Genomic DNA, 22,710 nt, shown 5'->3' with positions numbered 1-22,710 from the left:
TCTTCCATCTACCTGGTAGTGTCTACACGGGGAGTTTGGGCTAGGGGTTAGACCTAAGTGACTTGTCCAGGCCACAAATAGGGAGTCTATGTCGGAAGAGGGGATTGAACCCTGGTCTCTCAGCTAGCTCCCTAACCGGTAGACCAGGAGTGGGCAAACTTTTTGGCCCGAGGGCCACATTGGGGTTGCAAAACTGTATGGAGGGCTGGGTAGGGAAGGCTGTGCCTCCCCAAACAGCCTGGCCCCCACTCCCTCCCACTTCCCGCCCCCTGACTGACTCCCTCAGAACCTCTGACCCATCCAACCCCCCTGATGGTCCCCTGACCACCCTCTCCCAGGACCCCACCCCCTATCTAACCCCCCGTGCTCCCTGTCCCCTGATGGCCCCAACCCCTATCCACACCCCTGCCCCCTGACAGGCGCCTTGGGACTCCCAAGCCTATCCAACCCCTCCCCCCCATCCCCTGACCACCCCCTCACCCCATCCAACTGCCCCCTGCTCTCTGTCCCCTGACTGCCCCTGGGACCCCTTGCCTGTTATCCAGTCCCCCCACTCCCTGCCCCCTTGCCATGCCATTCAGAGCAGCCGGAGCCAGCCATGCCGCTGCGCTGCCCGGCAGGAGCTCGCAGGCCCGCTGCCCTGAGCTCTGGCAACATGGTGAGCTGAGGCTGTGTGGGAGGAGGGACAGCACGGGAGGGGCCAGGAGCTAGCCTCCCCGCTGGGCGCTCAAGGGCCAGGCAGGACGGTCCTGCGGGTCAGATGTGGCCCATGGGCTGTAGTTTGCCCAACTCTGCACTAGACCATCCCTTCTCTCTTAGCAAAGCTCAGCAGAAGCCATATTGATGCTATAACTTTTCCCGCACTACTGCTTCTTTCTTATGGGCTGCTATAATTAAGAGTAACTGTCTAAGTCTGGAACTGGGGATCTGGATTAGAACTCGAGTGCGTTGCTCTGACACCGACTCCCTTTATGGTCTCAAGAAAGTCTCCTCATGCCTCTACTTCAAGTTCTCAAACTTTAAAACGGGGATAATATTTAATGGCATTGTAGGGACTGATTAATATTTGAACATACAGCTCACTATAGAGCTGCTGCTATTTTATTAATGGAAACTAATTTGATGGTGAGGAATAGCATCACTGGTACTAATTTAGCACTCCTCTGGCAAAAATGTAGGCAAAATGGAACGTTGATTTGCAACACAAATCCTGACCAAGCTTTAGGTGGCGCAAAATCTTGGTCTAATGCCATATAATACGGCTTGATTTAATATTCCACTTAATAGTAATGATGGTGTAACTCATTATATGGTGCCTATTTCAAAGATGTTTTGTATTGGTGAGCTCTTCGGAGACGGGTAGGACTTTATTTTGTGTGTTAGTTGATTAAACATGGCTGATAAATCGTGTTTGAACAAAACTCCGCCTTTCCTCTGATTGCATAAAGCAAACCATGTATCCTCACACTCTGCTCCTTCTAATGTGCTAGTTGTCAGGATGTAAATGACAATTTGCAGTTTTCATCCATTGATCTCTGCATCTTATGAAAGAGGAAATTGAGGGACTGTGCCCAAGGGGTCACAGCAATTTGGTAGCAAAGCCAGAAATAGAAGCCAGTTCTCTTGATTCACAGTCCAGCTCTTTATCCAGTCGAACACGCTGCCTACAAACAACTAGGGACTGAAAAATGTGCTCGTCTGGCACTTACTATATTCAGTCCTGAGCCGCTGCTGAGAAAGTTGTGCTATTTGGAGTGAGAGTGGTAACTAAAGTCTGATATCTCAGGGCTCCCAAAGCAGGAAGGCCATGTAACATGTTTCACTGGAAGAATGTGAGTCACTGTCCCTTTTAAACACAGATATTCCTAGCAATTAACAAATGAACATGAAAATGTAATTCTATGAAGTCCAGTGTTTTTGCTTGGCTCTGTGGTTAGGAATGCTTGCCTTGGAACTGAGTAGCCTTTTCACCGTTCCCTGAACAAACTCTGCAAAATGACATGTTTTGTATTGCAGAGCTAAGCACAGGAGGCTTTCAGTTTCAGTTTAGTAGGTGGGGTGAGGGAGTTTTATGGGAGGGGACAAAGTGCCAGATGTCCAAGATAAACCAGTGAGCTGCTCTGAACGGCAAATAAACAGCTACAGTGAAGCACAAATGCTAATCTAGCAACCGGAGGGAAATGTATTTATACCGCTGTTCAGTGACTCTCTTGTGAACTGGCTTCCTCCAAATTGGAGCCTCTCTAAAACATCTTGCATATTTTTTCCATACAAGGGAAACCTAAATCGGTGAGCTGTAGAGTCACTTTATTCTTTCAGCAGGCGCATCAGCTTTACCTGCATTTCCCCTCTGGGCTGACACTGTGTTTTATATATAGACTAATTCCTTCCACAAAGTAACATTTGATCATCCTTTTTTGCCCGCATGGGAGCCTTGTCTTGTTCCTTATAGAGGGTCTGGCTCACACTGGCTTCTGTCTATATTTAACCCCCAGAAGGGGGAGCTTATTTTTGAAAGCAACAACCAGCTCTGACTAGTCTGTTTTTCTCCTCAGTTTTCTAGATGGTAGTGGCAGTGGAATAGACGACAGTCCATCCACACAGTTTGCAGAGGTGAGTTTGCTTTTAACGCTGACTTTTTTTTTTTTTAAAGGTTTTTATTTTTGTACCCTTAGCTGAGCAAAAAATCTATTTTGGATTTTAGCAATTTTTTTGAATGGAAATTTACATTCCGGGAATGCATGTCTAGGAACACACTGATAGGCGGAGGAGGTTGATCTGTGACTGCCTTGTTTGCTTTCCAGCAGATAGCAGTCTCAAACCCTGAACGTGTTGTCCTAAGCCATGCTAGATGAGAGCTTTTTGTTTGTTTGTTGAGTAGAGGCCCACTCCTTTACAGAACAGATGGAATCTCTGCTCTCATCTCAGACACACGCAACAAGAAGGTACAGCATGACCTTGGGTGAAATTTTGGTCCCAGTACACGAGAGTTTTGCCATTGACTATGGCTGGGGTAGGATTTCACCTGTATTCTTGAAGGAGCTGTCTGTAGGAGGCTTTTTGAACATGGTGGGTTTCGAGGAGGGCTTTGAAGTTGATGGCTTGGCACATGCGAACAGGACAGTTCCAAGCACATACACAGGACAAAGGCTCAAAGCAGATAATCGTGCAAGGAGACAGGGGCAGCAGATGCAGAGGGAGTGAAAGAGGCATGATCTAGGGTGCATCTACCACAATTCCCTTCTTTCCCCCACATGTAGCAACGAACAGCGGTGATGGGACCCGAAAGGGGCCTTGTCCAATCATCTCTCGCTGGCAGGAGTATTGGGAGACAGAAGAAGGTAAAAACATAAGAATGGCCATACTGGGTCCATCTAGTCCAGTGTCCTGTCTTCTGAGAGTGGCCAGTGGCAGGTGGGAATGAACAGAATGGAGGGAATTAACAGACCAGGGCAATTAGCAAGTGATCCGTCTCCTGTTATCCAGTCCCAGCATCTGGCAGTAAGATGTTTAGGGATACCCAAAGCATGGGGTTGCATCCCTGGCCATCTTGGCTAATAGCCATTGATGGATCTATCCTCCATCAACTTATCTAATTCTTTTTTGAACCGTATTATAGTTTGGCCTTCAACATCCCTTGGCAACGAGTTCCACAGGTTGAATGTGCGTTGGGTGAAGAAACACTTCCTTTTGTTTATTTGAAACCTGCTGCCTGTTAGTTTATGGGGTGACCCGGGATCTTGTGTTATGCGAAGGGGTAAATAACACTTCCCTATTCACTTTCTCCACAGTAGTCATGATTTTATAGATCCCTATCCTATCCTCCCTCCCCCCCTCCCCCCCCAGTCATCTCTTTTCTAAGCTGAACAGTCCCAGGCCTTTTAATTTCTCCTAATATGGAAACTGTTCCATGCGATTAATCATCTTACAATCAATTAATCAATTACAATCTGCATATCTGAGGCTATGTCTACACTACCACGTTTGTCAGTGTAACTTATGTCACTCAAGGGTGTGAAAGAACATCCCTCTCAGTGATGTAAGTTACACCGACAGAGACACCAGTATGGACAGTGCTCTGTTGGCGGGAGACGCACTCCCATCGACACAGCTACTGCCGCTCGTCGGAGGTGATTCACTTCTGTTGGCGGGAGAGCTCTCGTCCACTGGCATAGAGCACCTTCATGAGTGATCTTACAACGGCTCTGTTGTGCCACTGTAAGCTCGCTAGTATACACATGGCCTCAATTCCTCTCTGCATTTCAGCTGGATATAGCATTCATTTCAATGATCCATCGCTGTGTGCTATTAAAATGCCGTGGTCTACTCCAGCAGTGACAGTGAGCAAAGTGATCTTTGCTTGTATTTTGTGTGACCGTTCACAAAGAGCTTTGGGATGTTCGGGATGAAAGACGCGATGTACGTGTTAAGATTAGTGTTAATAATGAGGTTTTGCTCTTGGCGGGGTTGCAGGCGAGCGTAGCTGTATTCTGTTCAACAAAAGTTCCAGCTCAGTTCTGATTCTGGGACGTGTGTTTGGTGAATCACAAAGCAGATCATAATCTTGATTTTATTTTTGTTTGTTCTCCTTCCCCTCAGCCTCTGATGCTGAGTTGAACTAGTAGGCATAAAGAGCTTGTAAACTGAGCTACTTAGATGCACAAAGTAAAGCTGCAGTTTTCCACTCATACCCCATGTCTGATGAGGTGTCAGTAAAATGTGGATAGTAAATATGTTGAGATTATTCTATTTCCGTTGTACTCTGTATTCTGTAGCGTCTGATTCTTTTGGTACATCTCAAAATGCAGCTGTTTCTAATGTCATTTTATAGTGATGTGTCTAGATCACCTGACACTGGTGTATCCAGTGTAAATGCCAACTGCTCCTGCTTCACGCAGGTAGCTTTGTTGTCTGACACTGCTTGCTTGCGCATTCTGAAATCTTTCATAAAAATCTTATAAAACCTTCTGTGCCCTCATAGTAACAGAGCATCAGTTGCTACTGACTGAGCTATTTTGAATCGCAGGCTTGTTTAATCACAAAGAGGCTTTCTAAAAATGCAATAAAACAAAACTGGTTTTGCAGCCTAAGACTGCAAGTTAGCGCTTTTAGTTCTGAACGAATCCATCAGAGGTCCAGGAGAGGAGAACGGGGAGATTCCCTTGCTTCGTGACTATCTGTATATGCCCCACTTCTTTCCTGCAAGCGGGTGAAAAGGGAAGGAAATCGAGCTAATTGCTCTGCATAATTTCTTCGACTACTCCGAGAGCTCGTGTCCTATGCAAATAGCGCACCTGAGCCGAGCGTCTTGGCTTACCGGAGGGGTTGTCACGGAACCGACAGCTGTTCAGTTTAGTAAAGGAACAGGTGGGTTTCGACAGCAAAAGCAGCAGGTGTGTGAGCGAATGGAGCATGCACTGGTGGTGGGATAAACAAATGGTTCCCCTCCTAGGCACCTCTGCAAGTGGCCCCTTGCCTCAGTTTCCCTCTTGGGTAACTCAGAGGACTCCACTTCAGGCTCTTAATTAAACTGGCCCCCAAGAGGGGTGGTATTTATTACAAAATGCTTCTGCAAATAGTCTGTTACAAATGTCCCAAAATGATAGTCTGTCTCACCCTAGTGCATATAGTCCTTGTTCTTATCATACCTCAGCGTCTTCCGTCACAGCTGTTCTCTTCTTTCCCTCTGTCGGGATAGAAACCCTGCCCATCCTTTTGGGGTGCAACCCTGCTTTTCCCAGCAGGAACTCCCCCAGCCCGCTCTCCCTTCCTCAGGGTCCAGCTCTCCAGCGGGTAAGCCACTCTCCTGCTCCCCCTGCCTTCAGCCCTCTCTGGCCCTTGGCTCTGACACAGAGCCAGCAGGTAGCTCCCTCTGCTGCTTCCCCTGCCCTTGGCGCTCTGGCTTGGGAACACCAGCCAGAAAACTCCATGTGCTGCTCCCCTGTCCCAGCTTTCTCCCAGGTACCACCATCTCCCCAGCAGCTCTCCTCCCCTGCCTGATTCCCCTATTCTGACTTCTCAGTGACCTTTTGTAGCCCTTCAGGTGCTGCCCCGCCCTCTCAGTGGGCCCAACAGGGAGCTCCTGGACCGGATCTGGAGAGCTGAGCCCAGTTTCGCTTAATGAGCCAGCTAGTCTGTTGCAGAATGAACAGGCTACTGTTTGTTGTTGGCCAGAAAGCTGGGCTTAAACATATCAGTGAGTTCTACAAAATACGTCGCACTGCCTGACCTAGACGATTGGCCATTATCACCACAGCTGTTGTCTGTGGTCTGAACTCGGCAACCTGTTTCCAAGCCTGTTGTCCTAGCTAACAGCAAAACGTGCTCTTCTGTTTCTATGGAACCTGGCGTTGGAGGATTTCAGATCTAATGCTAATTAGTCTCATGCTGATTCACATCACCCTCCGTGAGGGAGGCTTAATCCCCATTTTACAGATGGAGGAATAGAGGCATGGGGAGGCGGTGTGACTTTCCCAATGTCACACAATGAGCAACAGATGTTATGGAGGCTTTGCTTTTCATCCTCTACTCTACCCACCAGAAACCTCTCCTCCCCCACATCCCATCAAGCCTTCTTTTTTCATCGGTGTTAAAACAAAATGCTTGAGTTTTACTTATTCAATCAGTAAACCTTGTGCAGCGAAAAGAGCAGAAGCGTTGCAGCTCTCCCCTACCATTGGCAGAAAAGCTAATAAATATTCTGCTGCAAGGTCACAAAGGAAAAAGTACAGCTACTTTCTCCCCGGACCTTTGTCAGCTGATTGGGAAGGACACACAAGCGACCATCTCTCTGTGAGTCCGTCCAAGGCGATTGTGTTCATTACGTCTCTTTGATGCACTGAGGTTCTATCTGGAACTGGCTGAACTTGAGACTTTCATGGCCTGGTGTTATCTCCCAATGTGTATCCACCGTGGCCCCTCTGCAGCTGATTTGAAGGTTAGATGCAAGGCCTGGATTAGTTCTCCCCTAGCCTTTTTCAGCTGTTCCTTCCTTTCCTCACTCCCTCTTTGCCGGAGGCACCTATAATGTTATTACCTATTTTCTCCCATAGCTGTTAAAGCACTTTAAAAACAAGGTAAGTACAGATGGGGAAACTGAGGCACAGAGGTTAAAGTGATGCACGCACTGAGCCAGTGGCAGAGCCAGGATTAGAGCCCCTGTCTCCAGAGTCGCAATCCAGTGCTCTTATCTGCTAGGCTGCACTAGCACTCACTAGCCCAGGGCTTTGAGAACTGCATTTAGCTCCATTCTGGCCAAGTATGATAAATGCTATGTAAGTTACTAAAACAAACATATAGTCTGCTTTGATAGCTGTGCATAAATCTGCCAGGAAAGAATCAACAAATTAGTCTAATTGGGGGTGAGGCACCTGATTAGTTTGGGCTAAATTAAGCTGGTTGCCATGGTTCCCAGAAAATGTCTGGCAAACAATCTAAATTTTGCTAAATTGCTTTTCTCAGGATGACTTTGTTTCCTCCCCCCGCACTCTGCTCTGCTTGACCTTTTACAAAGTTTTCCCGAAAGGCAGCTTTTAATTAACCGACTTGGTGGTTATAGCAGCCTTGCTGCCTCTTTCTGTCCGTTTCTCCAGGCCTGGCATAACCCTGCTGCCCTATTTTGCAGTAAGCTGAGGATTTTTCTGTCCCAGCAATTGCAGCTTCAAAGGCACAAATCCAGAGGTAATCTGTAGCCTGCAGCCCACAATAGCCGATATTTTCCCCTCTGGGTCCTGTCTCCATTGGAACAGAAGAAGCCTCACCTTTTGGTCTGGAAGTAATCTTAAAATCCATCACACTGGAGAAGGAGTCCAGATTTGCAGCCTCGGAGATTGTAGTCCTGGTCGCCTTGGACGGACTCACAGAGAGATGTAGAAGAGATAACGGCAGTGCTGGAGTCCTTATGCTGCTCTCATCCTGAGCCTCCGTTCTGCCTTGGGGGGTTTCTGTGGCCTAGTCAGCCCTGGCCTCTGCTGAGGCTAGTAACAAGGCGTGTGGTGGGGGTGTCTGTCTGTTACTCTAGGTGTGGTATCCTCCCCTCCCTGCTCGTTCCATAGGCTAGTGAATATTTGCCACCATCAAGTGGCAACAGCTTTCAGTCTCTGTCGACCTATGTTAGAGTCAAGCCAATGATAAAGAGGAGAGAGATCCCATGTCCGCTACTGATCTCTTGACCCATCCAATCCCTCTTGAACTGTATTTAAAGCAGGTCTTCCTTTCCTGCCCTAACAGCTTGTGCATGTGTGTTGTGCGTGTTTTGGCTTCTCGACAGCTTTGGGACCACTTGGACCACACGATGTTATTCCCAGACTTCAGACCGTTTCTGAGCAGCAACTCGTTGGATCAAGACAGTCGAGACAACGAAAGGGGCCATCAAGCACATGCGGATCTCTGGGGACCAAGCAGGCCCCCGCGGCTGCCCATGACGCGGAGGTACAGATCCCGGGGCAGCTCACGTCCAGACAGGTCTCCTGCTATTGAAGGGTAAGTGACAAGACTTTCAGCGTACTTTATCGCAGCTTATCTCGGGCCTCCCTCCTGCTTGAGCTGCCAGGCTTCCCAGACCCTTACCCCTCAGCAGACTTACCCCCTTACCCCCTGTGGATGACTGCGTCCTTTGTAAAGCCTGTTGGGGCCACTCCAGAATTGGGATTGCTAAAGACAGGCATTGAGCCCACTGCTTCTGGGGTGCCCCAGTAGTGCTACCAGTCTGGGAACAAGGACAGATATGAGTTGTGATCTCTGAACCCCTGCACGGCAGTGTGATGCCCTCCCATTAGATTGTGGAGTTGGCCCCGCTGTCATCTTAATTCTTAAGGCCTTGGGCATGGGGCGGGTCCTTAGATTTGGAGGAGGACAGGAGTATTGGGTCAGAGAGCTTACCTAGCCGAAGACCCATATTGGCACTGCATTCATCCGTGGGGAATCCCCCTTCTTATTTCCATCCTAACCCGCTCTGCGTGCCGCTCATTCCTGAGCACAGCCTCAAGCCAGGAACTATTAAGGGGTCATGGGGCGTTAAGGGAAGGGGCTGCCCCTGCAGTCATGGGGCATGCTGCAGGAGGTACGAGAGCTCTTGTTTGTGGAGGCAGGCAGGACTGGTGCTATGGAGGAGAGAATGGATTGGAATAATCTCTTTGGCTTCTAACCCCCTGGATGGGAGTGTGCTTGGCCCAGTGAATGCTGAGAGCTAGTAATACAATAAGGGGTCTTGGTCCTGCGGCAGGTGCAGGAAGACTGGCTTTGATCTGTTGAGTATCCCTAGAGACTAGGGCCCAGATTTTTAAAGGTGTTTCTGCATCGCTGGGCTCAGTGTTGCAGTGCCAAACTGATTTTGGAGCCTAAATCTCATATTCAAAAGGATTTACACGTAGGAACCAAATCCTGTTGACAGTTGATGGGATTTTTGCTCCTGAGAGTCTAAATCCCCTTTGAAAATGAGATTTAGGCTCCTAAATCAGTTAGGTTTTACAGTGCCTAAAATCCTTTACACGGGTCCAGGTTTTTAACTCTGAGTGTTCATTCACTTGCCACACCTGCAAATCCCATAACTCCTTGGATCCAGGGCATGTCATTTAAAAACCCATATTCTCCCCCAAAGTCAGTGAAAACTATTGACTCGGAGTTGAATATTTTTCACTCTCCACTTCCTCTTCCTTTAATTTCCATCCCCACAGCAATGAGAGCTATCGGGGTAGGGAAAAAGAGTCAGTGCCCTGGAAATCTCTACACTTTGCCTTCCCTTCTCAACCTTTGGCACCATCTCGGAGGAGTTTGCATTGCTTTAACACACTTCCTTCCTACCGCCTGTTGGGCAGTCTTGACTCACCCTTGGAGGAAAGATGTACAACAAACACTCCCCAAAAGTGTGGCTTTCTGGGGGAGGGACCCTTAGTTGATTTTGGGAGGAGCTAGTAGTTCATTGTCCTTCTCTCACTAAAATGTTGTTGCTTGCCTAGGTTTTTTTCCTAGCCTGTTTGCTCAATTTGGTTTTTTTCTTTTGGTTTTTGTTTTTTTTTTACCTTTTCTTCTTAACAGAATAATACAGCAGATCTTCGCAGGGTTTTTTGCAAACTCCGCAATCCCAGGCTCTCAGCACCCTTTTTCCTGGTGAGTAGCGAGCAGCGTTTAGCACCACCACCTTGGATCAGATCGTTGCAGTAAAAAAGTGTTGTGCTGCAAGTCTGTTGTGTCTATGCGATAAATGGCACTCCCGCTCTTGTGCCATCAGAGCTTTACCCAGCTGAACGACTTCATCTCTGGGATCCCACAGGATGATGTGCTATATAAATGCTGCTGGTGTTTGTTTGTTTGAATTTCAGTGCAAGAAAATTTCTGAGCTGTATTGAGGTTGACAGAATTGCTCCCTTAACTATTTGCCCCTATCTGCAGGAGTGGAATGCTGCACTCAAATCCAGGCGACTATGCATGGGGACAGAGCGGCCTTGATGCTATTGTGACCCAGGTAAGATTTGCATGTGTGCTAATGTGGAGTGAGACCCAGTTATGCTGCCCAAGCTTTCTGATTTGTGCCAATAAGATTTTTCTATCTTTCACTTCCCTCTCCTGTCTATCTCACATCCTTCTAGAGAGAATCCCTTTTTCATAGATTTTAAGGCCAGCAGGGACCAGTGGAGCAGATGACAAATTATAAAATTTGCAGATGGCACCACACTGGGAGGAGTTACAACCACTTCTGAGGACAGAATCGCAGTGCAGGATGTCACTGACAAATTGGAGAACTGGTCTGAGTTCGATAAGATGAAAATCAATAAAGACAAGTGCAAAGTGCTTCACTTAAGAAGGAAAAATCAAATGCATAACTAAAAAACTGGGGACAACTGGCTAGGTGGTTGTACTGCTGAAAAGACTTGGGGGTTCTAGTGGATCACTCATTGAATATGAATCAGTGGGGTAATGCAGTGGCAAAAAAAGGCTAATATCATTATGGGGTGTATTAACAGAAATAGTGTATCTAAAACACAGGAGGTAATTGTTCTACTCTATTTGGCACTGGTGAGGGCTCAGCTGGAGACCTGTGTCCAATTCTGTGTGCCACGCTTCAGGAAAGATGTGGACAAATTGGAGAGGGTCTGGAGGGGAGTGACAAAAATGATAGAAGTTTAGAAAACCTGACCTCTAAGGAAAGGGGTGTGTGTGTGTGTGTGTTTAAAAAAAAAAAAAAAAAGAGTGGAGGCATGTTTAGTCTTGAGAAAAGAAGAGTGTGGGGGTACCTGTTAAGTCTTCAAATATGTTACAGGCTGTTTATAAAGAGGACTGTGACCGATTTGTTCTCCGTGTTCACTGAAGATAGAAGAAGCATAAATGGGCTTAATCCGCAGCAAGGGAGATTTAGGTTAGATATTAGGGAAAACTTTCTGACCCTGAGGGGAGTTAGGCTCTGGAACAGGCTGCCAAGGGAGGTTGCGTAATCCCTTTTGTTGGAGGTTTTAAGAACAGCTTGGACAAACACCTGTCAGGGATGGTCTAGGTTTACATGGTCCTGCCTCATCAGAGGAAGTTGAACTCGATGACTTCCTGATGTTCCTTCCAGCCCTACAGATATATGGTTCTATGATTAGATCATCTAGTTTGACCTTCAGTTTAGCATAGGCTATAACATTTCACCCAGTTACTGCTGTATGGAGCCCAGTAACTGGTTGGAGTAAAGCATCTCTTCCAGAAAGGCATCCAGTTGTGATTTTGAAGACATCAAGAATCCACCACTTCCCTTGGTGGTTTGTTCCAATGGTTAATTACTCTCACTTAAAAAAATATTAGGCCTTATTTCTAATTTGAATTTGTCTGGCTTTGGTTCTTGTTACGCCTTTCCCTGTTAGAGCCCTTTAGTATCTGTATCCATGAAGGTATTTAAACTCCATGAAGTCCCCTCCGGATTTTCTTTGACAAGCTAAACAGTCTCTCTTAGTCTCTCACTGTAAGGCATTAATTTCAGCCCTCGAATCATTTTTGAGGCTAATGATTTTGAGAGCAGCTGATCCACAGTTCCACAACCATCAGCCCCACCTCAGGCTCCTCAGTACCTGGTGCGAGAACACACCTCGCTAGTGTTGCATGTCGCAATTTGATGCAGCTCTCAGTGTTTCATTCTGACTCATCTGAGTTATCACCACAAACGTCTTGGCACAAGGGGATCCTGATTATGGTAGCAATGAGGCTGCTAGTGCTTTAAGCTATTTTTAATTATCATCTAGAACACTCACAGGGACGAGGGTAGAGGAGGAGGAATTGGTTTTGATCATTTTTGCTTCATCTCTGCTTGTAAAGATGGGCTGGTTCTTAGCAAAGAGAATGGGGAGACGGGTCAGGATACCTGGGTTCCCAGCTCTGCTGCTGACTGGCTGTGAGACTTTGGGTGAATCTCTTCTTTCTCTTCTTTGTTTTCCCCTATATAAAACATGAATATCTATCTCCTTGTGGGAATGGGGCAGCGTTGAGGCTTAATTGCTGGACTGCTAATACAGAGGTGCTTTGAGGGCTTCATATGAAAGGCGACGTTGAAGTGTGTATTATTTCATCTCCTTGCCTTTTGTGAGAGCAAATTCTAGCTGTGCTGCTATCTGCTAGGAAGGTTGCAAGTTCCTTGCAACAGTCCTGCAAACCTTAACGATAGCAAAGCTAACTTCTTATCATTTTATTTGTCTGACCGTAGCTCCAAGGTATTGGTTGTGCTAGGTTCTGTACAAATGAACAAAAAAAAGACAGTCCCGGCATTGCGTTGAAGATTTCAGTTCTCGACATGGATCCCTGTTCAGACAGATGCAGCTTTTATGTCTAGAGAGCTACAGAGCCTTCTGAAGCTATGAGTTACCAATTGCCTTCTGCCCACTAGGGTCTGTGCGTCTTGGCTGGAGGAGAATAGGGTCAATTCCTTTCCCATCAGCACCCCACAAGCTTTTTTTGGGATAATATGAGAACAGAAGGGGCTGGCTTGGGAATGAAGCCAAATCTCTGGAGGGCGATGACTCCCCTGTCTTGAAGATGATGAGCAACTAGAACATTTTGTGGTAGTTAATCTTGCTGTGAACATGGCGTGCAGGCCATCTGTTGTCATTCGCCGCTAGCCACGGCTTTACAAACTGCCTCACAAACACATCTTGCTCTCCTTCATCACAGCTTCCTCAAAGGAGCGCACATCCCACATGTCCAGGGGAGGGGGCTTGGAGAGAGTCTCATTATGATAATCAGGAGCCATTTGCTGACATCACCTCCCCCTCTATTCCACAAGCAGCAGTCTGGCTTCTGTGTGGACGTACAGCTCCTCTTGGCTCTGCCTCCATCCAGTGTCTGGAGCGGGCGAGTGACAGGTGCCGCTCATGTCGATATCACCTCTGTCATTTTATTGTGGTGTCATTACTGGGCTAGAGTGGGACCACTTGTAATCTGCTGTCTTCATGTCCTGCCCAAGTCCCAGCGTGTGCAGAATGCTGCTGTGTATCTTCTTACGCCCACCGGGCAACACAATGCCTTTTTCCAGCCCTTCAGTCCTGAGACACCTCTGTCAACTTCCTTTCAGTCCAGTATCCTCCTCCACTCCCTCCAGCCTGTCTCTTGTTTTTTTCTTCTCCTCCCCACCCTGCTCATACTGGTGTGGTCAGAGAGCCTTCTCTGCAGTTTCTGCCAGATGCAGCCTACCTGCATCCATTTAATGTCAGATGCCGTCTGAAAATCTCCCTATCCTGTAGCTAGTGACTAGCTTACATTTTATGGTGCAGCTCCCTCCCTGGCCTGGTTAATGTGGTGGAGTAGTGTGGAGGCACAGCTCGAATGAGAGGTGTTCCACAAGACAAGGCTGTGTTGTGTTCTAAAACATGGTGTGTTTGTCATCCCCTTGCAGCTTTTAGGACAGTTGGAAAACACAGGACCGCCCCCAGCTGACAAAGAGAAGATCACCTCTCTTCCAACAGTGACAGTAACTCAGGAACAAGTCGGTGGGTTAAATCCAATATCTGGTCTTTCTTCCCATGTCTGATAATGCTTGACGTCCTGCTGTGTGTCTTCTACCATTTGGATGCATTGATAGATCCACACTAGTGCTCATCCATAGGTTCCTAAGGCTTTTCTGACTTAAGCTTCCCAATGTTAATGATTAGACTCTGTGCCTCCACCACTGCCTGCTACCTCCCATTCAGTAGTGTGTTGTGTGCACCCTCTAACATCTGGTCCGCCATCTAGATGAGTCACTCAGCTCAAGCAATGGAAGGTTGTGATTTTTAGTTCTGGAGGTTCTGCTGACAACTCAGGCTACTCTGACTGTGATCCCTTATCTTGATTGCCCTCCCAAAAGCTAAAATGGTCTGAACTGAATGAGTAGCAGGCATTGGTTGGTAAAGTCAAGGCTTTGGGCTGACAGCGGCATGCATGGTGCATGTGGTATGTTGCATTTACCCAGTCATCGGAAACACGCCTTTTGCTTATTTGAGCTGTTGCTGCTCTCCTTTTAACTTACCTCCTTCTATTTATGTTTGATGTTATTGCCTTCTGTTTATCAGATCCAAGGTGGGGTTGCACATCACTTCTCCTTTCTTAGCTGGTAAATACAACTCTGAACAGAATCCTACCGAACTGCTCCTAAATCCTCTTTAAAATGTGGGTGTAAGGATCACAGGTTCCTTTGACATAACTGACAGCAAAGAGTTGTGTGTGTTTCGTGAGTTCTCATGGTTTCACAGTTGGTTCAGCAACGTGTGGTGTGTTTTTGTGGGTTTTTTCTTTCTTTTTTTTTTCTTTTGTTTAGTGTGTTTGCAGGCGTGTGTGACTCTCAACGTCGCAGTCTGGATTCTTTTCCCCCTATAAGCTAATGTGTTCCCTGAAACTAAAATTGTTTGAAGACGCGTTTACCAAAAAAAGAAATCTGTTTCCATGGTATCTGGTTTTGTCTGGATCTTTTTATATGCACGAGTTTTAGTCTCATTTATGGAGACTGAAGAGGAGCGTGTATCTCCATATTATAATATCTCATGTAAAGCAACAGCAGAGTCTGCCCTGTGTCTGTGAGCTAGCTGAGCATCTGTTGTGCTACCAGGCAACTGAGTTGGGAATTAATGTGGCAGGTTCAGTGTCTCTGCTGGCAAAAGACACAAGCTAGAAAATGTGTGTTGGTGCTGGAGTTGCAGTGTCAGTGCAGCACTAGTGGTGACGGGAGAGCAGCTCTTAGTGTCAAAATTGGGATTGCCATGTAGCCAACATGCTCTTTTCCTGGGGAGGAAGAATCACTAATCCTAATTCCATAGCAGCATTGCAAAATTAACATAAGAACAGCCATAACTGGGTCAGATCAATGGTCCATCTAGCCCATATCCTGTCTTCTAACAGTGGTCAATGCCAAGTGCTTCACAGACAATGAACAGAACAGGTAATTATGAGTGATCCGTCCCCATCATCCACTCTCAGCTTTTGGCGGAGACTAGGGACACTCGGAGCATGGAGTTGCATCCCTGACCGTCTTGGCTAATAGCCATTGATGGACCTATCCTCCATGAACTTACCTCGTTCTTTTTTGAACTGTATTATAGTTTTGGCCTTCACAACATCCCCTGGCAATGAGTTCCACAGGTTGACTGTGTGTTGGGTGAAGAAGTATTTTCTTATGTTTGTTTTTGATTTCATTGGGTGACCCCCTAGTGCTTGTGTTGGCATTGTTGGCACTGTCCTACACGAGTGAGTTTGTTAGATAAGTAAAATGCCCTTAGTTTGACTTTCATTATTGGTCATCTTTTGTGCCAGCCTGGTAAATGTTAGCATCCACTATAGGCTGTGTAGTCCCCAAGGCCCTATATTGGAAGGTCTTTAATAGCACTTTGCAGAGCATTAACTATGTAAAAAAATCCATTGTGGCCCCAACATCAAATATAAAGCGGATTGTAAGCCATTAAAGTAGCTGAATGTTCTCCCTTCCCATGTATGTATTGGAGTCCAGCCATCAGGAAACAGTAACTATTAAACCAAAAAAAAGTTATAATAAAAATAAAATTTGAAAATGGACTTGCCAAGGCCATTAAAAAGTCAATAAAATAATGGCAAAGGCATTTTAAAAATGAGAAATGTAATGCCCTGGGGCTCGATCCTACACACACTGTGTAACTTCACTCCTGTGAGTAATCCCACTGACAGAACTAGAAACCACTATCCAGATGAGATCCTCCTTCCCTGGTTCTAAACTCCTCCTCCCCATCTATAGGACCTTTCCTCTCCCCTCTCCTGTGCTGAATTGCTGCGCTCCCCCCTCCCCCATTTATTCTCTGTTTATCAGTGCGGGGTGTCCGGTACCTGTTCTCAGTTACTGTCGGTCACCCTTCAGCAATGAGTAGGGCATACGGATAAAATCTCCTTATTGTACCAGGCACGGGAGACCTAAACAAAAAACCAATCCATACTCCATCATTTCCTCACATCTACAAACTCAGCCTTGCACCTCTTCAACAACTGATCACTGTTCCCCAGCTCGAGTCCTCCTGTCTGCATCCCTCTGGGAGAAATCAGCTGAGATCAGTAAATGAATGCGGCATTTGATGCCCCATTTTGGTAAGGGTTTGGCTGTTGTAATTGGGCCCAGTGTGGATTAAGGCCGTTCAAACAGGTCTCTGCTGTGTCCAGCATGCTAACCCATCCCCTGTATGAATCTGTCCTGCAGATACAGGTTTGGAGTGTCCCGTGTGTAAAGAAGACTATACAGTAGCAGAGCAGGTTCGACAATTACCGTGCAATCACTTCTTCCACAGCAACTGCATCGTGCCATGGTTAGAACTGGTAAGTGCGTGTGAGAGAGATACTGTGCTAATACTGACAGCTCCTTGCTGTCTCGTACCTCAGTCCTGAGCTATTGGTGTGTGTGGTACATTGACCGCACTATCTGCCACTGAAATCCAAAGCTCTTTCGTTTCATAACGCCATAATATTAATCATCCAGCCTTTGAAACATGTCTGGTCTAAAGCTGTCCTTCAGGCTGAAGTAAAGTGGAGACTTGGAGAAATTGCTAATGGATTTATGATGCTTTTTATCTCTTAAGTCACCCGGTCAGATCCTGCTGGAGTTAGCCGTAGCCTAACTTGTGCCATCTGACAGTTGGTCGTTACGTGTGAAACAAGCTGGGGTCTCTGTCCTAGTGGGAAGTGTTGACTTGAAAACTCCCCCCCCACTTATTATCATCCTGATATCATGGAATGAATGAATCATGTCGATTGACCTTCCTGCACCCCTCCTGGCAGGCCTGAGGGTGCATAGGCAGAGAGTGAGGGAAGCTTGCAAAACAGCACAGTGCCTGCCTAATGCACAGAATCTCTCTGTCTCCACCACCTCTGATCCAACCCTAAGAAGATACTGTAGAAGGAAGCATGGCTTAGGCCATTTGTTCCTCTGTGAGCAGAGCTTAGACCTGCACCTTTCTGCCTCCGTTTCCCACCTGCCAAATGGAGAGAACTTAGCTCATAGATTTTAAGCTCTGAAGGGGCCATCATGATCATCTAGTTTGACCTCCTGCACATCGCAGGCCACAAAACCTGACCCACCCATTCCTGTAATAGACTCCTAACCTCAGGCTGAGTCACTGAAGCCCACAAATCACAATTTAAAGACTGTTAAGTTACAGAGAACCCACCATTTACACTAATTTAAACCTGCAAGTGACCCATGCTCCACACTGCAGAGGAAGGCAAAAAAAACTCAGGGTCTCTGCCAATCTGACCTGGGAGGAATTTCCTTCCTACCCCAAATCTGGTGATCAGTTAGAACCTGAGCATGTGGGCAAGACCCACCAGCCATACACCTGGGAAAGAATTTTCTGTAGTAACACAGAGCCCTCCCCATCTAGTGTCCTATCACCAGTTACTGAAGATGGCTGTTGATAGCAGTCATAGATTGGCTACATGCCATTGTATGCAGTCTCCTCATACCATCCCCTCCATAAACTTCTCAAGATCAGTCTTGAAGCCAGGTAGGTTTCCCCACCACCCTCTGCTCCCCTTGGAAGGCTGTTCCAGAACTTCATTCCTCTGATGGTTAGAAACCTTCATCTAAGTTCAGGCCTAAACTTGTTGATATCCAGTTTATATTCATTTGTTCTTGTGTCAAAATTGGCGCTTAACTTAAATAACTGCTCTCCCTCCTTGGTATTTATCCCTCTGATGTATTTATAGAGAGCAATGGTATCTCCACTCAGCCTTCTTTTGGTTAGACTGAACAACCCAAGCTCTCGGAGTCTCCTCTCATAAGGTAGGTTTTCCATTCCTTGGATCATCCTAGTCTCCCTTCTCTTCACCTGCTTCAGTTTTAATTCATCTTTCTTAAACATGGGAGACCAGAACTGCACACGCTATTCCAGATGAGTTCTCCTCGTGGCCTTGTTTAATGGTACTAACACTTCCCTGTCTCTACTGGAAATACCTCGCCTGATACTTCCCAGGGCTGCATTAGCCCATTTCACAGCCGCATCACATTGCTGGCTCCTAGTCATCCTGTGAGCAAGCAATACACTCACGTCTTTCCCCTCCTCTGTTGCCTCCAACTGATAAGACCTCAGCTTATAGCAAAACTTTTTCTTGTTAGTCTCTAAATGCAAGCCTTGCACTTTGCACTATTAAATTTGATCCCATTTCTATTGCTCCAGTTTACAAGGTCATCCAGATCATCTTGTAGAATATTCCGGCCCTCCTGCATCTTGTCTAGACCTCTCAACTTTGTGTCATCCGCACATTTTATTTTTGTGCCAAGGTCAGCAATAAAAATGTCAAGTAAGATTGGTCCCCAGACCAATCGCTGAGGAACGCCGCTAGGAGCCTCCCTCCAGCTTGACAGTTCACCTTTCAGTATGTAGTCTCCCCTTTAACCAGTTCCTTATCCACTGTTCAGTTCTCATATTAATCCCCAAACTGCAAGCTCAGAAGCCTTTATTGCGCTCAATGGAGCACTTGAAGGTAAGTATTCCCACCATTTGGATTTAAATTGGTTTGGGACTTCATCCCTTCTTTGTGTCGTCGATGTGTCTGTTTTAGTGACTGGGGACCCCCTTACGGTAATGTTGGAGCTCCTCACAGTCTTTAATATTCAGACTGACGACACCCTGGGGCGTTTGCCTGAAGTCGCACAGGGAGGCTGTGGCAGAAGAAGGATCTGAAATGGAATCAATCGAAGACAGCTTCAAATACTGCACTGGTAGCAAACGGGGGTTCGTTGCTGCCGTGTTTTCCCATGAAATCTTTCCACTGTCATCTTTCCTGTCTTCTTTCCTATGTAGCCAAGTTGCTAAAGCACCTGATTGCAAAATAGTTACGTATAAACTGCTTTTAAGAAGCACCAAGTAACTTCTATTAAAAAACCCTTCTCTTTAGAAACATACAGCTACTTTTCTACCATGTCATTCTCATGCTGTGCCAAATAATGTGTCACCAATTAATTTTGGATCCATTCATCAGTCCCTTGTAATCCATTTTAAAAATAGCAAACAAAGATGATGGTAGCTGTTGGTTAATAGTTACATTACATTGGCCAAACAACTGGCAGTCCTGCCATCCTGGACTGTGATCTCAACAGCTCTGAGCTAAGCAGGGGTGTATTGGGTTAGCCCTCGGCTGGGAGACTGCCAGGGCAGAATGAAATGGTGTTGGTTTGAAGGGGATGGTCTTTCATCTGAGTCAGTGTTAAAAACTTGCCCCAGCATATTGTTCGGGGCTCTTTGCAGTGTCTTTCAGATAAGGCCCTAATCGCTGCTTTTCACAAGAGTAGGAGCGTTAACCCATGTGCTCTCTCCACATTCTGCTGTGGGTCACCACATTCCACTTACGTAATAGTTAGAATCCCTGGCTCTTACTTAGCACTTTTCATCCACAGCTCTCCGAAAAGCACTTCTCAACAGTCAACGGTGTAAATTCCCCCCCACCTCACCTCCTGCCGTTTCAACTGGATGCTGAGGTCTTTTCCCCCTTTTCTAAACTACTGTAGAACTAGGATTGGCAGAATTTGATTTTTTTCTAATTTGACAATTATATATAAAAATATTTTATTCTTAGTATTTTTTTTCTATTTTTAGCTGCTGCTATTTTGATAGTTTTGGGAATAGGGTTAGGGTTTGGGCAGCATGGACAGAGTGGGGTGGGGAAGGTCCTGGGCTGCCCAGGGGCTTGAGAGACCAGGGCACAAGGTGTGGGGGAGGCTGCAGTCCTCCTGGCCTGGCAGAGCAGAGATCCCCACCCAGGACCGTAAGGAGGAAGACGAACCCCCAGTTCTGGGGGAGGCCTGCTGCTGAACAGATCCTGCCCTGAATCGGCTCCTGTGCTGCTGGCTGGTGAGTGAGCGAGCGGGGCTGTAACATTGGATTCCTGAGGCCCAGGGTGCAGGGAAAGCTGCAGTCCTGGCAGGGCAGAGTAGAGACCCACAGCGCTCCTGGCTGGTGGGTGGGGGGTGGGGGTGGGGGTGGATCCTTGACGGCACGGCTTCAGAGGGCTCCCTGCACTGCCACAGGAGCCATTCAGCAGTGGGGTCACCTCCCGCCTGCAGCTGGGCACTCGTTGTCCTGCTTGCAGTCCTGGCGTGTCTGATCTGCTCTACCCTGCCAGTCCTGAGGCAGCTTGGGGAGACCGCTGCAGCTCTGCTGTGACAGACCCACTTGTTCGCTCTTGTGACAGCAGTGCTGCAGGGGGTTCCCAGCAAGGCCAGTGACAACGGATCCCTGCAGGCATGCTGACTTATCTATTGGGTGTTTTTTTTTCAACTTACATGTGTCAATTGAAATCGACATTTATCAACAGTTGTCCATTTAAAATCAAATCCTGCCAAGCCTCTATATAAAGTTGCCTGGCACTGTTAAATCAGCTGTCATGCACTAACCCAGAGGTGGCTCTATTTTGATGGTAGGTGAAGGGAATTCCTCCAAATAGTGCACATAAAACACTTGTGGGGTGAAAAGTTGCTATATAAGCAATGGTTGCTAACTAGTTACCAAGGTGCTGGGGATGGGCTTTCACTGTATATTCCTGTTTCCATGTCAGCATGACACGTGTCCAGTCTGCAGGAAGAGCTTAAACGGCGAGGATTCCACTCGGCAAACACAGAACCCGGAGGCCTCAGCAAGTAACAGCTTTAGCAGCGAAAGCCAGTTACACGATCGATGGACTTTCTGAAGCTTGAGGGCTTCGCGGGGGCTTTGGCCGTGGTATTCTTACTACAGTTGTAAATTGTATTATAATTAAAACCGACAAAAAAAAGAGTAGCAGGAAATATAGGGGAGGGAACCCAACCCATGATATTTCTGCAACGAGTACTATCCCTTTCCAAAACTTAAACTAGCATCTCCGAGCGAATCACATCTCCATCAGAATTGCCTCTTTAGTCCTGAATTCAGAGTCTTTGAGTGATTTGATTTTTATACTTGTGAAACCTTAATTAACGTCGTTCTTTCAAAGCATGTGAGGAAGGGAGCATTTCCATCTCTACAGGCTCCCTGGAGTCCTGAGCGCTATCATGCAGCATTCAACATTGAGATGGAATTCCCCCTGCCTCACCCTAGATAAAATACCATGGAGAGGTATGGGGCCGGGGGGGAATACTCCCTCTTGGTAACGTATTTGATCAGATGGGAGCAGCTGCTAGGGGATGCAAACGAGGATTTTGACACATCTCCCTCACTCCATTCCGCTCCCCTAAAACAGAATGGGTGAAATTGAATCCATCAGTGTTTACCTCTTTAATTCAAGTGAAATATACACAGTGTTCTAGGTTACTTATAGGGGTGTGAGTGAGAATTTGTAAGATAAAAGGGGATGAAGAATCTCTTTGGATCAAAATGTCTTGCCCATGGTTTTTTTTGTGGTGGGTGATTTTTGGCCGGGAGATGCAATGTCATCCAGAATTCTGGGGAGCAGGCATGCGCAGAACATTTTTGTCTCAAGACCTGATTTTTCTAGTCTTTATCCATGTGCTGATGTTCCCAGGTTTGTCCAAAACGGGTTGTTTGGAATTTTTTTTTTAAACCCATCTGGACAGTAATTCATATAGGAGCCTTAACTGACTTGTATCATATGGACCACTTTAAGGCATCCTTCAGGTAAACAGACTTAACTGTGCATAACTGTTTTAATGGCTGATTCTTCAGTGTTTAACGTGAAATCTTAATTCTCCTAGACCGATAACATTAAGAGAATCTTTTTTTTTTATTTTTCACTTCTGTAACATTTCATCTTGTTTTTATCGTCCAAATCATGTTTGAGCATAGAATGCCCACTAACCCACCTGTGGCAGTGTTAAATCAGTGGATCAGCCCGGAGGAAGGAGGAAAGGAGAGGGTAGGTCGCGTCTAAAATTGTTGCCACTTCATTGCTGTAACAGTGTACCAGGTACACTTGATTTAAACTAGTGTTTCGTTTGCTATAAAGTTGAATAAAGGTCTTTCTAAAGAAGATCAAATGTTGAGAGGATTGCTGGGGGGCTTGCAGGGGTGGATGAGGGATTTTGAAAGGTACCAAAAGAATCACTGGAGACAAAATAGGCAGGAGTGTTGCAACTTCTTTATTAAAGAACACAGGGTCTAGCTTAAAGGGGCCCTTTATGTTAAGGGCTTAATCCAGGACCGTTGGGAGTGAGGAGAAAGACTCCTATGTGTTTTGGAAACTGACCTATATTCTGAATTGCAAAGTACCAGACTGAGGGTAAAATTATAAAAGCACCTAAATCTTGTTTTCCAAAGTGACCTGGGACCTCAT

At 46.5% G+C, this 22,710-nt stretch overlaps 1 protein-coding gene across 2 annotated transcripts in view; it reads left to right on the top strand.

The window, feature by feature from the left end:
* RNF115 (ring finger protein 115) overlaps positions 1–22,414 on the top strand; it is a 39,964-nt gene extending 17,550 nt beyond the window's left edge. The window contains exons 3-10 of one of the 2 annotated variants that reach the window (XM_050930898.1): positions 2,556–2,613; positions 3,261–3,341; positions 8,270–8,481; positions 10,036–10,107; positions 10,390–10,462; positions 13,856–13,949; positions 16,652–16,767; positions 21,001–22,414. In XM_050930898.1, coding sequence (XP_050786855.1) covers positions 2,556–2,613; positions 3,261–3,341; positions 8,270–8,481; positions 10,036–10,107; positions 10,390–10,462; positions 13,856–13,949; positions 16,652–16,767; positions 21,001–21,132 — 838 coding nt within the window. In that variant the 3' untranslated portion in view covers positions 21,133–22,414. The remainder of the gene's footprint in view (positions 1–2,555; positions 2,614–3,260; positions 3,342–8,269; positions 8,482–10,035; positions 10,108–10,389; positions 10,463–13,855; positions 13,950–16,651; positions 16,768–21,000) is intronic. The other variant, XM_050930899.1, reaches the window with a different exon arrangement.
* Positions 22,415–22,710: the final 296 nt, after the last annotated feature.

This window comes from Gopherus flavomarginatus, chromosome 20 (assembly GCF_025201925.1).
Source record: "Gopherus flavomarginatus isolate rGopFla2 chromosome 20, rGopFla2.mat.asm, whole genome shotgun sequence".
NCBI lineage: Eukaryota > Metazoa > Chordata > Testudines > Testudinidae > Gopherus > Gopherus flavomarginatus.
This window is presented reverse-complemented; position numbering and strand designations above follow the sequence as displayed.